This window comes from Pogoniulus pusillus, chromosome 24 (assembly GCF_015220805.1).
Source record: "Pogoniulus pusillus isolate bPogPus1 chromosome 24, bPogPus1.pri, whole genome shotgun sequence".
NCBI lineage: Eukaryota > Metazoa > Chordata > Aves > Piciformes > Lybiidae > Pogoniulus > Pogoniulus pusillus.
The window spans coordinates 19,197,516-19,210,866 of record NC_087287.1 but is presented as its reverse complement, the minus strand read 5'-3'; the positions used below and the strand labels follow the sequence as shown (position 1 = coordinate 19,210,866).

General features: G+C 55.1%; 1 protein-coding gene across 4 annotated transcripts in view; it reads right to left on the bottom strand.

The window, feature by feature from the left end:
• The window catches only part of NCKAP1 (NCK associated protein 1), a 125,635-nt gene extending 113,375 nt beyond the window's left edge, over positions 1 to 12,260 (bottom strand). For all 4 annotated transcript variants that reach the window (XM_064163861.1, XM_064163862.1, XM_064163863.1 and 1 more), the window contains exon 1: positions 12,038 to 12,260. In XM_064163861.1, coding sequence (XP_064019931.1) covers positions 12,038 to 12,145 — 108 coding nt within the window. In that variant the 5' untranslated portion in view covers positions 12,146 to 12,260. The remainder of the gene's footprint in view (positions 1 to 12,037) is intronic.
• Positions 12,261 to 13,351: the final 1,091 nt, after the last annotated feature.

The window sequence follows — 13,351 nt, the reverse complement described above, 5'->3', positions numbered from 1 at the left end:
CAGAGAGGGAGCTGGGGGTGCTGGCAGAGAGGAGCTGAAGATGAGGCAGCAGTGCCCAGGTGGGCAGCAGAGCCAATGGCATCCTGGGCTGGCTCAGGAGCAGTGTGGGCAGCAGGACAAGGGAGGTTCTTGTGCCCCTGTGCTCAGCACTGCTCAGGCCACCCCTGGAGTGCTGTGTCCAGTTGTGGGCTCCTGAATTGCAGAGAGCTGCTGAGGTGCTGGAAGGTGTTGAGAGAAGGGCAGCAAGGCTGGGGAGGGGCCTGGAGCACAGCCCTGTGAGGAGAGGCTGAGGGAGCTGGGGGGGTGCAGCCTGCAGCAGAGGAGGCTGAGGGCAGAGCTCATTGCTGTCTGCAGCTGCCTGTTCTGGGGGAGATCTAGGCTGGATGTTAGGAGGAAGTTGTTAGGAGGTGGTGGAGTGGCTGTGGCTGGAGGTGTTGCAGCCAAGCCTGGCTGGGGCACTCAGTGCCATGGTCTGGCTGCTTGGCCAGAGCTGGGTGCTAGGTTGGGCTGGCTGAGCTTGGAGCTCTCTTCCAACCTGCTTGATTCTAAGCTTTGGTCTAAGGAGGCTCTCAAAGATCCATGCCCAAGGTGGACTACAGATTGTTTTGTGTGTGTTTTATGTGCTTTGCACCTGTAGCATGTAGCTATGAACAGCATTTCCATTTAAACTTTCCAGTTCTACCCAATCCAAAGTGGAATGTTTTAATTCAGCTCCATCGAGGAGGGTTAATGAGCACTGTCTCACAAGACACAAACTTGCACAGAGCTCATCTCATTCAAATATATTTACCTGAAATGAAGACATTTATCTCATTCAAACAGTGTAGATGCTAACTCCATGGTGGGACACCAGGAGAGTCAGCACAGGGAGTGCTAAAAGGTGGTAGAAGCCCCATCCTGCAGACATTAATGGTCAGGCTTGATGAGGCCCTTGAGCAACCTGATCCAGCTGGGGGGAATGGTAACTGGGGGTGGGGGGGGAGGCAATCTGTAGACAAAGAATCAACACCAGATGATTCTGGCTATCTACACATGATGCAAAAGGCTAAACCCACCCAGCTCTACCTTTTATAGCAGACCTTCATATATACATATAGCATTAGAAAGCCTTATTCTCTACAGCTAGTGGCTCTTAATGAGATGGCATCACCAGTTTGTGCTTGCTTCCCAAGCAAAGGAATTTATGCTGCTTTTTTTTTTCCATTGCCACCAATGGCAGAGTTTGTGGCTTCCTCCTCCTCTTATCAGCTGTGCAGCATTCTGAGCTGTTCCTCCCAAGATCTCAGTCACAGGCAGCAGAAGATACACTGTCAGATGTCAGCAGTCCTTTGAATGTTAAGCTATCAGCAAGGAATGCTGCCCCACCCTGAGACTGCCCAGTGACCTGAGCATATTACTGTGCTTTCCAATACCAAGCTTCCCTTTCAAAACTAGCTCTGGAGCCCTCAACACAGGATGGACATGGACCTGATGGAGACAGAGGAGGCCATGAAAATCATCAGGGGGCCAAGAAAGCCAATGGCATCCTGGCTGGGGTCAGAAATGCTGTGTCCAGCAGCAGCAGGGAGGGGATTGTCCCCTTGGGCTCTGCTCTGGTGAGGACACACCTCGAGGGATGTGTCCAGTTTTGGGCACCTCAGTACAAGAGAGACATGGAGGTGCTGGAGGCAGTGCAGAGGAGGGCAGGGAAGCTGTAAAGGGCCTGCGGATTATTCTGAAGTCTCTCTGAAGAGAGACTGAAGGAGCTGGGGATGGATAGTGTGAAACAGAGGAGGCTGAGGGTCTGGCTCTGTACAGCTCCCTGAAAGCATCTTGTGGAAAGGTTGGTGCTGGCCTCTTCTCACAGGGCATTAGCCACAGAACAAGAGGCAACGGCCTCAGGCTGCAGCAGGGCAGGTTTAGGCAGGCCATGAGGAAGGATTTTTTCCCAGCAAGAGTGTTCAGGCACCCAGAGAGGTGGTAGAGTCACCAGCCCTGGCTCTGTTTCAAGGTGGTTTGGCTGTGATGCTTGGGGATATGGTTTGGGGTGAACCTTGCAGAGCAGGGATCCAAGTTGGACTTGGTGATCCTGAGGGGCTTCTCCAACCTGAATGTTGCAGCTATTGTGTGATATTATTTGTTCTTGGTTTCTGGCATGCATTTAAAACGAGATTGTCAACTGACAGCCTTCAGTTAGAAGGAGAGAGAGGTGAATTATCAATAAAGAGCTGATCTGAGTGGTAAATGTGTCAGGAAATAGTTCCTATTACATCTCCCTTCATAGCTCTGCTGAAGTCTACCTACCACAACTGCTCTGCTGTGTTTTAGCTTTTAGGGCAGCTTAAGTTTGGTGTTAAATGAGTTGGCCACAGATAAGCTACGAGGACAGGCTGAAGATGCTGGGGTTGTACAGCCTGGAGAAGAGAAGGCTCCAGGGAGACCTAATAACAACCTGTCAGCACCTGAAGGGAACTATAAGAAGGCTGCAGAGAGACTGTTTCCAAAGGCTTGCAGGGACAGACAAGGGCAATGGCTGCAAACTGGAGCAGAGCAGATTGAGATTGGATGTGAGGAACAAGCTCTGCACCATGAGGGTAGTGACTGAACACTGCAACAGGTTACCCAGGGCCGTGGTTGAGAACCCTTCCCTGGAGATCCTCAAAGTGAGGCTGGACAGGGCTGTGGGCAATCTGATGCAGTGCTGAGGATGTCCCTGTTGAGTGCAGAGGGGCTTGGACCAGATGAGGTTTGGAGGTCATTCCAACCCAGGCCATTCTATGATTCCATGACTCTTTGTGGTCTCCTCTCAGCTCAAAGCTCAGTGTCAAAAGGGCGATCAAATCCTACACCCTTCCAAACTCCAGAGCTCTGTGGATTGGGAGCTTCTTCCTATTCCATCAGGCACCTGAAATATCTTCTCCTTTCTCCTCAAGAACCACTCTAATGCCTGAGCAAGACAGGACACTTGGATCAACTGGTTCTACTAAACAACCCTGCCTTTTGCAACCAGCCCTTGCAATGCTTAGACTTTGCCAAGACCTGTCCAATTTGGGGGACCTTTTCCTCCACCTCAATCTCATAAGCAGTGTAAAAGGCTGAATTAAGACTTGACTTCTGTTCAGCTGTGGCTGACCAGCTTGCCACTATTTTTCCCCAGGAGGCTTCATGCAGCTCTCCTCCCTTTTTGAAGAGTCCATGCTGTAACTGCTGCACAAGAGAACACAAAAAGGAAAAGAAGAAGTACTCAGCCTTCAAAATGGTTAACAAGTAACATCCTCAAGGCAAGTAAAAATCCAACATTCCCCCCACTGCCTCTTTAAAGAGCTAACTCCCAGCTAATCACCTGCTAAATGAATCACAGAATCATAGAATCAGGCAGGTTGGAAGAGACCTCCAGGATCATCCAGCCCAACCTAGCACCCAGCCCTGCCCAACCAACCAGACCATGGCACTAAGTGCCCCAGCCAGGCTTGGCTGCAACACCTCCAGCCACAGCCACTCCACCACCTCCCTGGGCAGCCCATTCCAGTGCCAATCACTCTCTCTGACAACAACTTCCTCCTCACAGCCAGCACAGACCTGCCCTGGCACAGCTTCAGACTCTGTCCCCTTCTTCTGTTGGTGGTTGCCTGGGAGAAGAGGCCAACCCCACCTGGCTACAGCCTCCCTGCAGGCAGCTGCAGGCAGCAATGAGCTCTGCCCTGAGCCTACTCTGCTGCAGGCTGCACACCCCCAGCTCCCTCAGCCTCTCCTCACAGGGCTCTGCTCCAGGCCCCTCCCCAGCCTTGCTGCCCTGCTCTCAACACCTTCCAGCACCTCAGCAGCTCTCTTCAATTCAGGAGCCCACAACTGGACACAGCACTCAAGGGGTGGCCTGAGCAGTGCTGAGCACAGGGGCACAACAACCTCCCTTGTCCTGCTGCCCACACTGCTCCTCAGCCAGCCCAGGATGCCATTGGCTCTGCTGCCCACCTGGGCACTGCTGCCTCAACTTCAGCTCCTCTCTCCCAGCACCCCCAGCTCCCTCTCTGCCTGCCTGCTCTCAGCCACTCTGGCCCCAGCCTCTAGTGCTGCTTGGGGTTGCTGTGGCCAAAGTGTAGAACCCTGCACTTGGCCTTGTTCAGTCTCATCCCATTGGCCTCTGCCCACCCATGCAGCCTGGCCAGGTCCCTCTGCAGGGCTCTCCTACCTTCCAACAGCTCCACAGCTGCTCCTAGCTTGGTGTCATCTGCAAACTCACTGATGCTGGACTCAATCTCCTGGTCCAGACCATCAATAACGATATTGAACAGGACTGGGCCCAGCACTGATCCCTGGGGAACACCACCAGTGCCAACTGGATGTGGCACCATTCACCACCACTCTCTGGGCTCTGCCATCCAGCCAGTTCTTGACCCAGCACAGAGTCAATCTGTCCAAACCATGAGCTGCCAGTTTGGTCATGAGCTTCTTGTGGTAGACAGTGTCAAAGGCTTTACTGAAGTCCAGGTAGACCACGTCCACATTCACCAAATCTAGCTTCTTACTAAGCCACGTGGTGCTCTGGATAGAATTCAGACCACAGTTTTAGTTTGGAATGCTAAAGATCAAGTCAGGCCCTTCAAACACTTACTCTGTTCCTTCTCTATGACCTCAGTCAGGTTATGTTAGTTCATACCTAAGAGCAGGTCTAAGATTCTCATTTTTCAGATGCTATGTAATCACTCAGAGTTGTGGAACTCAAAAGGAATTTGGTTTGTTAATGGTATTTTACCAAAGCACTCTGCAAATGTACAACCTGTGCTGTAAGGGCACTGGAACACTGCAAAGGAATTAATGCTACCTAACAGGCTTGTCATCTGTGAATGAAACACTCTAAGTAACTCAAAACCTTCATTCTTACCCTTCATTTTAAAGGACTTGGGGGTGCTGGTGGATGAGAAGCTCGATGCAAGCTGTCAGTGTGCAATTGCAGCCCAACCATCAGGTGAAGCATGGTCAGCAGATGAAGGGAGGTGATTCTCCCTCTCTGCTCCACTCTGGTGAGACCCCACCTGGAGCACTGTGCCCAGTTCTAGAGACCCTGGTAGAGGAAAGATCTGGAGGTGATGGAATATGTCCAAAGAAGGGTCACAAGGATGATCAGAGGGTTGGAACTTCTCTGCTATGTGGACAGGCTGAGAGAGTTGGGGTTGTTCAGTACAGAGAAGAGAAGGCACTGAGGAGACTCTAGTGTGGCCTTCCAGGACCTGAAGGAGGCAACAAGAAAGCTGCTAAGGCACTTTCTAGGGTGTCAGGCAGTGATAGGACTGGAGGAATGGATCCAAGATAGAGGAGGGAAGACTGAGATTGGATGTTAGGAAGAAGTTCTTCTCCATGAGGGTGGTGAGACACTGGCACAGGCTGCCCAGGGAGGTGGTGGAAGCCTCAGACCTGGAAGTTTTTAAGGCCAGGCTGGATGTGGCTCTGGGCAAGCTGATCTGGTGTGAGGTGTCCCTGCTATGGGAGCTGGATGATGCTTGGGGTCCCTTCCAGCCCTGACAGTTCTATGAGTCTGTGACCCCTAGCAGCTCTGTTGACAGCAGCACTGCTTTGCCATTCATCAACGCCACACTCTTGATTTGCTCTGCCTAAATCTACACTTCAGGTACTTAAGGATGAACCCTCTTACTGTAAACACTTCCCAGTATCCAAGGGCTTTATCAACAAACAAAAGACAGGCCCACAGAAAAGGAGATTATTTCCTCTGCTACCACCCCTAACAATACACTTACTCAAAGTGCAGGGTGGCACCTGGGCCACAACAACCCCAAGCAGCGCTACAGGCTGGGGACAGAGTGGCTGAGAGCAGCCAGGAAGAAAGGGACCTAAGAGTGCTAGGAGAGAGGAGATGAAGATGAGGCAGCAGTGTGCCCAGGTGGCCAAGAGAGCCAATGGCATCCTGGGCTGGCTCAGGAGCAGTGTGGCCAGTACGATGAGGGGGGTTATTCTGCCCCTGTACTCAGCACTGCTCAGGCCACAGCTTGAGTGCTGTGTCCAGTTCTGGGCTCCTCAATTCAAGAGAGATGTTGAGGTGCTGGAAGGTGTCCAGAGAAGGGCAACAAGGCTGGTGAGGGGCCTGGAATACAAACCCTACGAGGAGAGGCTGAAGGAGCTGGGGTTGTTTAGCCTAGAGAAGAGGAGGCTCAGGGCTGACCTCATTGCTGTCTGCAGCTACCTGAAGGGAGGCTGTAGCCAGGTGGGAGTTGATCACTTCTCCCAGACAACCAGCAATAGAAGAAGGGGACACAGCCTCAAGTTGTGCTGGGGGAGGTCTAGGCTGGATGTGAGGAGGAAGTTGTTGGCAGAGAGAGTGATTGGCATTGGAATGGGCTGCCCAGGGAGGTGGTGGAGTGGCTGTGCCTGGAGGTGTTCAGAAAAATCCTGGATGAGGCACTTAGTGCCATGGTCTGGTTGACTGGATAGGGCTGGGTGCTAGGCTGGACTGGCTGATCTTGGAGGTCTTTTCCAACGTGGTTGATTCTATGATTCAACAGCACTGGCAGCATTGCACAAAGCTCACCATCACAGCCGTGGTCTACTCTGCCAGCTCACCACAGAACTCTAACTCCCCCTCAGCCAGCACGGCATGAAAAACAACCTCTCACCGCCTTTGACTCTCAGAAGTTTAGTCGTAGGCAAGTGTGAGAGTCTAAACCTTCTCTCCCTTGCTCGTGCAAATCAACAAAGATGGCCTTTGCTGACCCCCCCCAGACAACAGCTGCTCAGGTAGTTTTGCCTAAAATGTCCCAGGATAAGTACTGAAGGGAGGGGGCAAGAGCTGGCACCAGACCCCTACAGGCACAAGGACTGCCGGGCAGTGCAACAACCGCTGCAAGCCACCTGCCTGAAGGGTCAGCTCTGCCCACTGACAACACACCTGGTGGTCACTTAGGCACTAATGTGGTCAGGGGGAGCTGTGGAAAACTGAATGAAAGACACTGGGCCTACACCAGCAGTGGTGAGCAAGTGAGAGAGTGAGAACAGATCACCAAGGACATCCAGCCTGGAAGCAGCAGCAGCCACCCTCTCCACCAGCAACCATGTTGTGCCCTGAGTGATGCCTGATTGACAGGAGAGCTCCCGGAGAAAAACATCCCTGGGCAACACAAAGCTGATAAGGACTTGGACTTTGGAGACTCTCTGCCTCCTTTCCTCCAGGCAAAGAAGAACCCAGGAACAGTCTCTCCTGCAAGCCAAAAGCAGCAGCACCCTCTCCCAGACCCCCTCCAGCCAAAGAAAGCACCTCGGGGCTGTGTGGGGGTGGTAATATAATCCTTCTCCTGCTCTTCTCTCTCTCCTTCTCTCTTCCTCTCTTTCACTTCACCCTTTTTCAATAAATGGTCTCACTTGTACCTTAACTCCACAGCACAGAAATGTGTGAGAACAAATCTCACTCCTCTGGACAGAGACATCTTTAGTCTCTCTCCTCCAGACCATGTCAGCAAGTAATCACAATCAAGTTCCATGGAAAACAGTAACCCAGCTGCTAGGCTGGATCATTGGGGATGAGCTCTTTAAAAAGGAAAGAATCCACAATAGGTAAGATTTCTATGTTCAGGGCTAATACTGATCCCAAAAGCCAGCCTTCAAAATATAATCATAGAATCAAGCAGGTTGGAAGAGAGCTCCAAGCTCAGCCAGCCCAACCTAGCACCCAGCCCTGCCCAACCAACCACACCATGGCACTCAGTGCCCCAGCCAGGCTTGGCTGCAACACCTCCAGCCACAGCCACTCCACCACCTCTCTGGGCAGCCCATTCCAATGCCAATCACTCTCTCTGACAACAACTTCCTAACAACATCCAGCCTAGACCTGCCCTGGCACAGCTTCAGACTCTGTCCCCTTCTTCTCTTGCTGGCTGCCTGGCAGCAGAGCCCAACCCCACCTGGCTACAGCCTCCCTGCAGGCAGCTGCAGACAGCAATGAGCTCTGCCCTCAGCCTCCTCTGCTGCAGGCTGCACACCCCCAGCTCCCTCAGCCTCTCCTCACAGGGTTTGTGTTCCAGGCCTCTCCCCAGCTTTGTCACCCTTCTCTGGACACCTTCCAGTATCTCTCTTGAATCACAGAATGCTGGAATTGTCGGAGTTGGAAAGATCATCCAGTTCCAACCCCCCTGCCATGGGCAGGGACACCTCACATCAGTTCAGCTTACCCAGAGCCACATCCAGCCTGGCCTTAAAAACCTCCAGGGATGAGACTTCCATCACCTCTTTGGGCAACCTGTTCAACAACCAAAGCCCCACCTCCACACAGATCCAAGGTGATGTTGTCTCATCATCCACTACTACCTTTTCATCTCTTCCATGTCACTCTCAGAGACAAGCCCCCATACACTCACATATTCCATTTAACAACCTTAGAGTACTTCAGAGGACATGAGCAGCACTCAGGAAACGATTAACAGCTAACAAATGTAAGCACAATGCCATCAAAACTGGAATTCACATAGGAAGGTGAAATACAGAAGCAGTTAGAAACTTGATATTTAACAACTCCTGGGGAAGTAAAATTGTCCTGCTTTGTTTCTAAGAGTCAAGAAAGTTCTTAACCCTCTCAAGCCAGCACCTACAGCAATCTGTACAGCAGCTACAAATACTCCTCTCTCACTTCCTCTTCTGAAGCAAGAGTCTGAACCATTTCCTCTAACCGCAATACCACAGATTGTGTCCTTCCCTCTACTAACTCCAGTTTCGATGTCAGCTTCAGTAGAGGAAGTTATAAGAATCTTGCACAGCACTCTTGGAGAGGGCTGAAGAGAGATTCACAACCCAACCCAAGCCTTCTGGGGCTCACCATCCAAGCCGGCCACTTATCAGTGTCAAGCAGCCCCAACCACAGCTTAAGGCAACACCTCTTGGATTCACAAATCACTGTATGAATACACAGAGCTGTGTCTGGGGCAGCTCCAGATTTGCAGAGCTGTATGGGCACAGTATGGAGCCACCTGGCCATGCCTCTCCTCTCTCTGTATGCAAGACCTACTCAGGTTTTGGACTTGGTTCACAGCATAGGCAGGGAAAACAACGGCGTCACCTCTGACTGCTGATGCTCCCCTACCAAGAGCCTATCCACTCGCATCACTTCACTGACAGGAGTCATGGCAGAAGCCACCACCATATGGGCAAACACGCTCAGGACTGTAGATTGCTGCCATCTAAGAGCGTCAGCAGGAATTGCCTGCAGGCACTGGACTGCAGAACATGAGCAAGTGGCCCTAAACCATAAGGGTGCCACTGAAAACAGAGCCCACACTCACAATGGTTAAGGCACAGCAGCCCGGTCAAGACCAGGTTTATCTTCTTCTGCTTCCTCTCCTGCCTTATCCCTCCAAAGCATGACTATGGCAGGATCGTGTCCTCAAGACTGGATCTACTAGGCAGGATGGCTCCTGACAGAATCCTGGGTCTGGAAGTCAGTGATCAAGAAAGCTCACAATGGTTAAGGCACAGCAGCACAGTCAAGACCAGGTTTATCTCTTCTGCCTCCTTTCCTGCCTTCCAAACATGACTATGGTGAAATCCCCCTTGCCTGCTTTTCACCTGACAGACCCCTCAAAGCCTAACAAGCACAGACACAAAGGGCTTCCTCATTTTGATGTTTCTCCCTGTGAAGTGAGAACTTCTGCCTGGCATTCCAAGTGTGATCATGCTGTTAAGGTTATTAAGTTGAAGCAGTTCTGTACTGCACAGCACTGCAAACGAAAAGGAACCTGCCCTCTGTTTTGGGAAGCTAAGCATTGAGTGAGGACAATTTATTTACACCACTGAAGATCCACAGAAACACTCAAGTGCCCACCAACTGCTGGCACTGCTTCAGATCAGCACTGACTTCTACACACTTTGGTCATTCATTTTTTTTCCCTGGAAACAAAGTCTTCATTACAATCAACAGTGTACTTGGCAGAGGCAAGAAGCCCTTCTGGAACACGTCTCCTACAGGAGCAAACCAATTTCATAGAATCATAGGTGGATGAGACCTCCAGGATCATCCAGTCCAACCTAGCACCCAGCCCTACCCAGTCAACCAGACCATGGCACTAAGTGCCTCATCCAGTCTTTTCCTGAACACCTCTAGGGATGGTGCCTCCACCACCTCCCTGGGCAGCCCATTCCAATGCCAATCACTCTCTCTGACAACAACTTCCTCCTAACATCCAGTCTAGACCTGCCCTGGCACAACTTGAGGCTGTGTCCCCTTGTTCTATTGCTGGTTGCCTGGCAGCAGAGCCCAACCCCACCTGGCTACAACCTCCCTTCAGGTAGTTGTAGACAGCAATGAGGTCTGCCCTGAGCCTCCTCTTCTGCAGGCTGCACACCTCCAGCTCCCTCAGCCTCTCCTCACAGGGTTTGTGTTCCAGGCCCCTCCCCAGCTTTGTCGCCCTTCTCTGGACACCTTCCAGCACCTCAACATCTCTCTTGAATTGAGGGGCCCAGAACTGGACACAGCACTCAAGCTGTGGCCTGAGCAGTGCTGAGCACAGGGGAAGAATAACCTCCCTTGTCCTGCTGCCCACACTGCTCCTGATGCAGGCCAGGATGCCATTGGCTCTCTTGAGCTCAGCAGGATCATGTCCTCGAGATCGTATCTACTAGGCAGGATAGAAACATGGGTTTGGAAGTCAGTGATGAACAAAGCCCCTAAAACTCCCCCTGCTCTGACTGTAGCACTGGCTCAAGCTGAGCAAAGCACACAAATGGCACTGACATTTCAACGTGCTGAACCTGCTGGTTGCTTGAGCACAGTAACCAACACCTTCTCCTAAGACACCCCTCACTGTGTCCAAGGCAAAGCAATCAAACCCTAACTGACCTTCACCACTAGATGTGGATCGAGCAGCCACACAGGTGTATTCAGGTGATGTTGCCTACCACACTTAAGGAATCATAGAATCCCAGAATCAAGCAGGTTGGAAGAGACCCCCAAGATCATCCAGTCCAACCTAGCACCCAGCCCCAGCCAGTCAACCAGACCATGGCACTAAGTGCCCCAGCCAGGCTTTTCTTGAAGACCTCCAGGGATGGTGACTCCACCACCTCCCTGGGCAGCCCATTCCAATGCCAATCACTCTCTCTGTGAAGAACTTCTTCCTAACATCCAGCCTAGACCTGCCCTGGCACAGCTTCAGACTGTGTCCCCTTGTTCTGTTGCTGGTTGTCTGGGAGAAGAGGCCACCCCCACCTGGCTACAACCTCAAGCTGTGAGGATGCACAAAGCACCCGGAGCGGGGGATGGCCACGAACTGGGTCCTTGCACGCAGCAAAGCACAGCCGCTTCCTCCAGCGAAGCGATGCCCCGAGTGCGGCGGCATTAGCCATCCTTACCCTCGCCACCGAGACCTGCAGCCCCCTGCCCCGCCGAACCGCCTCACCTCTGCGCACACCGCTCGAACGCCGCTCGGGAAGGCGGGGAGAGGCTCCGCCGCCCACGGCAGCTCCCCACATCTGCTCCAGCTCACGCCGGGAGCTGCTAAGCAACCGCGCGCCTCGGACTCGGTGCATTGAACTCACTCATTTCACCCCAGCCCCTTGCCTCCCGGAGAACAGGTTTCGCAGCTGGGCGTGGGAAAGCCCGGGCCGCGCAGCCCGCTGCCGTGACTCACGCTCGGCGGGGCGGGAGCGGCTCCGGGCGGCTCCGGGCGGCACCGGCGGACGCGGGGCCTAGGCCCGGCGGCTGGGGCCCGGGGCCTGCGGGCGTCGCGCAACACCGGGCCCGCCTCCCTCCCACCCTCCAGGTAGCGAGGCGGCGGCCGACAGGGCCGCCCCGGCCCCCTTCCGCGCCGCCGCCCCCGGGCCCGCAGGCGGCGCAGCGGCGGGCCGGGCGGGCCGGAGCGCCGGGCCGCGGTGGCGGTGCGGCTCCTGCCACCTCCCGCCCCACCTCTCGGGCCCCGCAGCTAGGCCGCACCGCGACCGGGCGAGCCATAAACCGCGCAGCGGCGCCGGCGGAGCGCCCGGCCGGGCCGCGTCCGGTCGGGCGGCAGCGGTGGGGATCACGCCGGGGCGGTTCTTCCCCGCCGCCTCCCCCCCGGGGCCCCCGCACCTTCTTGATGTTGTAAAGCCGGGTGAGCATGCCGACGCCCCGGTCGTTCAGGATGGTGAGCTTCTCCGCCAGCTTCTGCTGGCTCGGCTGCAGCACCGACCGCGACATCGTGCCTCGATGTCCTCCCCGGCCTGGGCCCCGCCGCTCGTAGCCCGGCCGTGGCGCGGCCGCCGAGCCCGGCGCTGGCGCTGGCGCTGCCTCCCCCCTGCCGCCGCCGCTGCCTCCCCCTGCCGCCGCCGCCGGCCTCGCTGCTGCTGCCTCCGCGGGGCGTGGCCACGCGGCGCGGTCACGTGGCGCGGCTCTCGCACGCCCCCTGCGGGCCGGCGCGGGGCTGGCAGCGCCCCCGGCCGAGCGCCGCGTCCCGTCCCGCCGCGTCCCGTCCCGAACCGTCTCGTCCCGTCCCGTCCCGACCCGTCCCGTCCCGACCCGTCCCGTCCCGTCCCGCCGCGTCCCGTCCCGACCCGTCCCGTCCCGTCCCGTCCGGGCTGCGCAGCGGCGGGCAGCAGCGGCAGTGAGCGCTCGGTCCCCTGCCCGAGGTCTTCCAGGCTGGCGTCTTCTGCTGCTGCCCATCATAGAATCACAGAACGGCGGGGGCTGGATGGCAGCCCAGGAGATCATCGAGCGCAGCCCCCTCTTGGAAAGCAGGAGCTCTCTTCCAACCTGCTTGACTCTATGATTCCGTGATTCTACCTCCAGGCACAGCCACTCCACCACCTCCCTGGGCAGCCCATTCCAATGCCAATCACTCTCTCTGACAACAACTTCCTCCTCACAGCCAGCCTAGACCTGCCCTGGCACAGCTTCAGACTCTGGCCCCTTCTTCTCTTGCTGGCTGCCTGGCAGCAGAGCCCAACCCCACCTGGCTACAGCCTCCCTGCAGGCAGCTGCAGGCAGCAATGAGCTCTGCCCTCAGCCTCCTCTGCTGCAGGCTGCACACCCCCAGCTCCCTCAGCCTCTCCTCACAGGGCTCTGCTCCAGGCCCCTCCCCAGCCTTGCTGCCCTTCTCTCAACACCTTCCAGCACCTCAGCAGCTCTCTGCAATTCAGGAGCCCAGAACTGGACACAGCACTCCAGGGGTGGCCTGAGCACTGCTGAGCACAGGGGCACAAGAACCTCCCTTGTCCTGCTGCCCACACTGCTCCTCAGCCAGCCCAGGATGCCATTGGCTCTGCTGCCCACCTGGGCACTGCTGCCTCCTCTTCAGCTCCTCTCTCCCAGCACCCCCAGCCCCCTCTCTGCCTGCCTGCTCTCAGCCACTCTGGCCCCAGCCTCTAGTGCTGCTTGGGGTTGTTGTGGCCAAAGTGCAGAACCCTG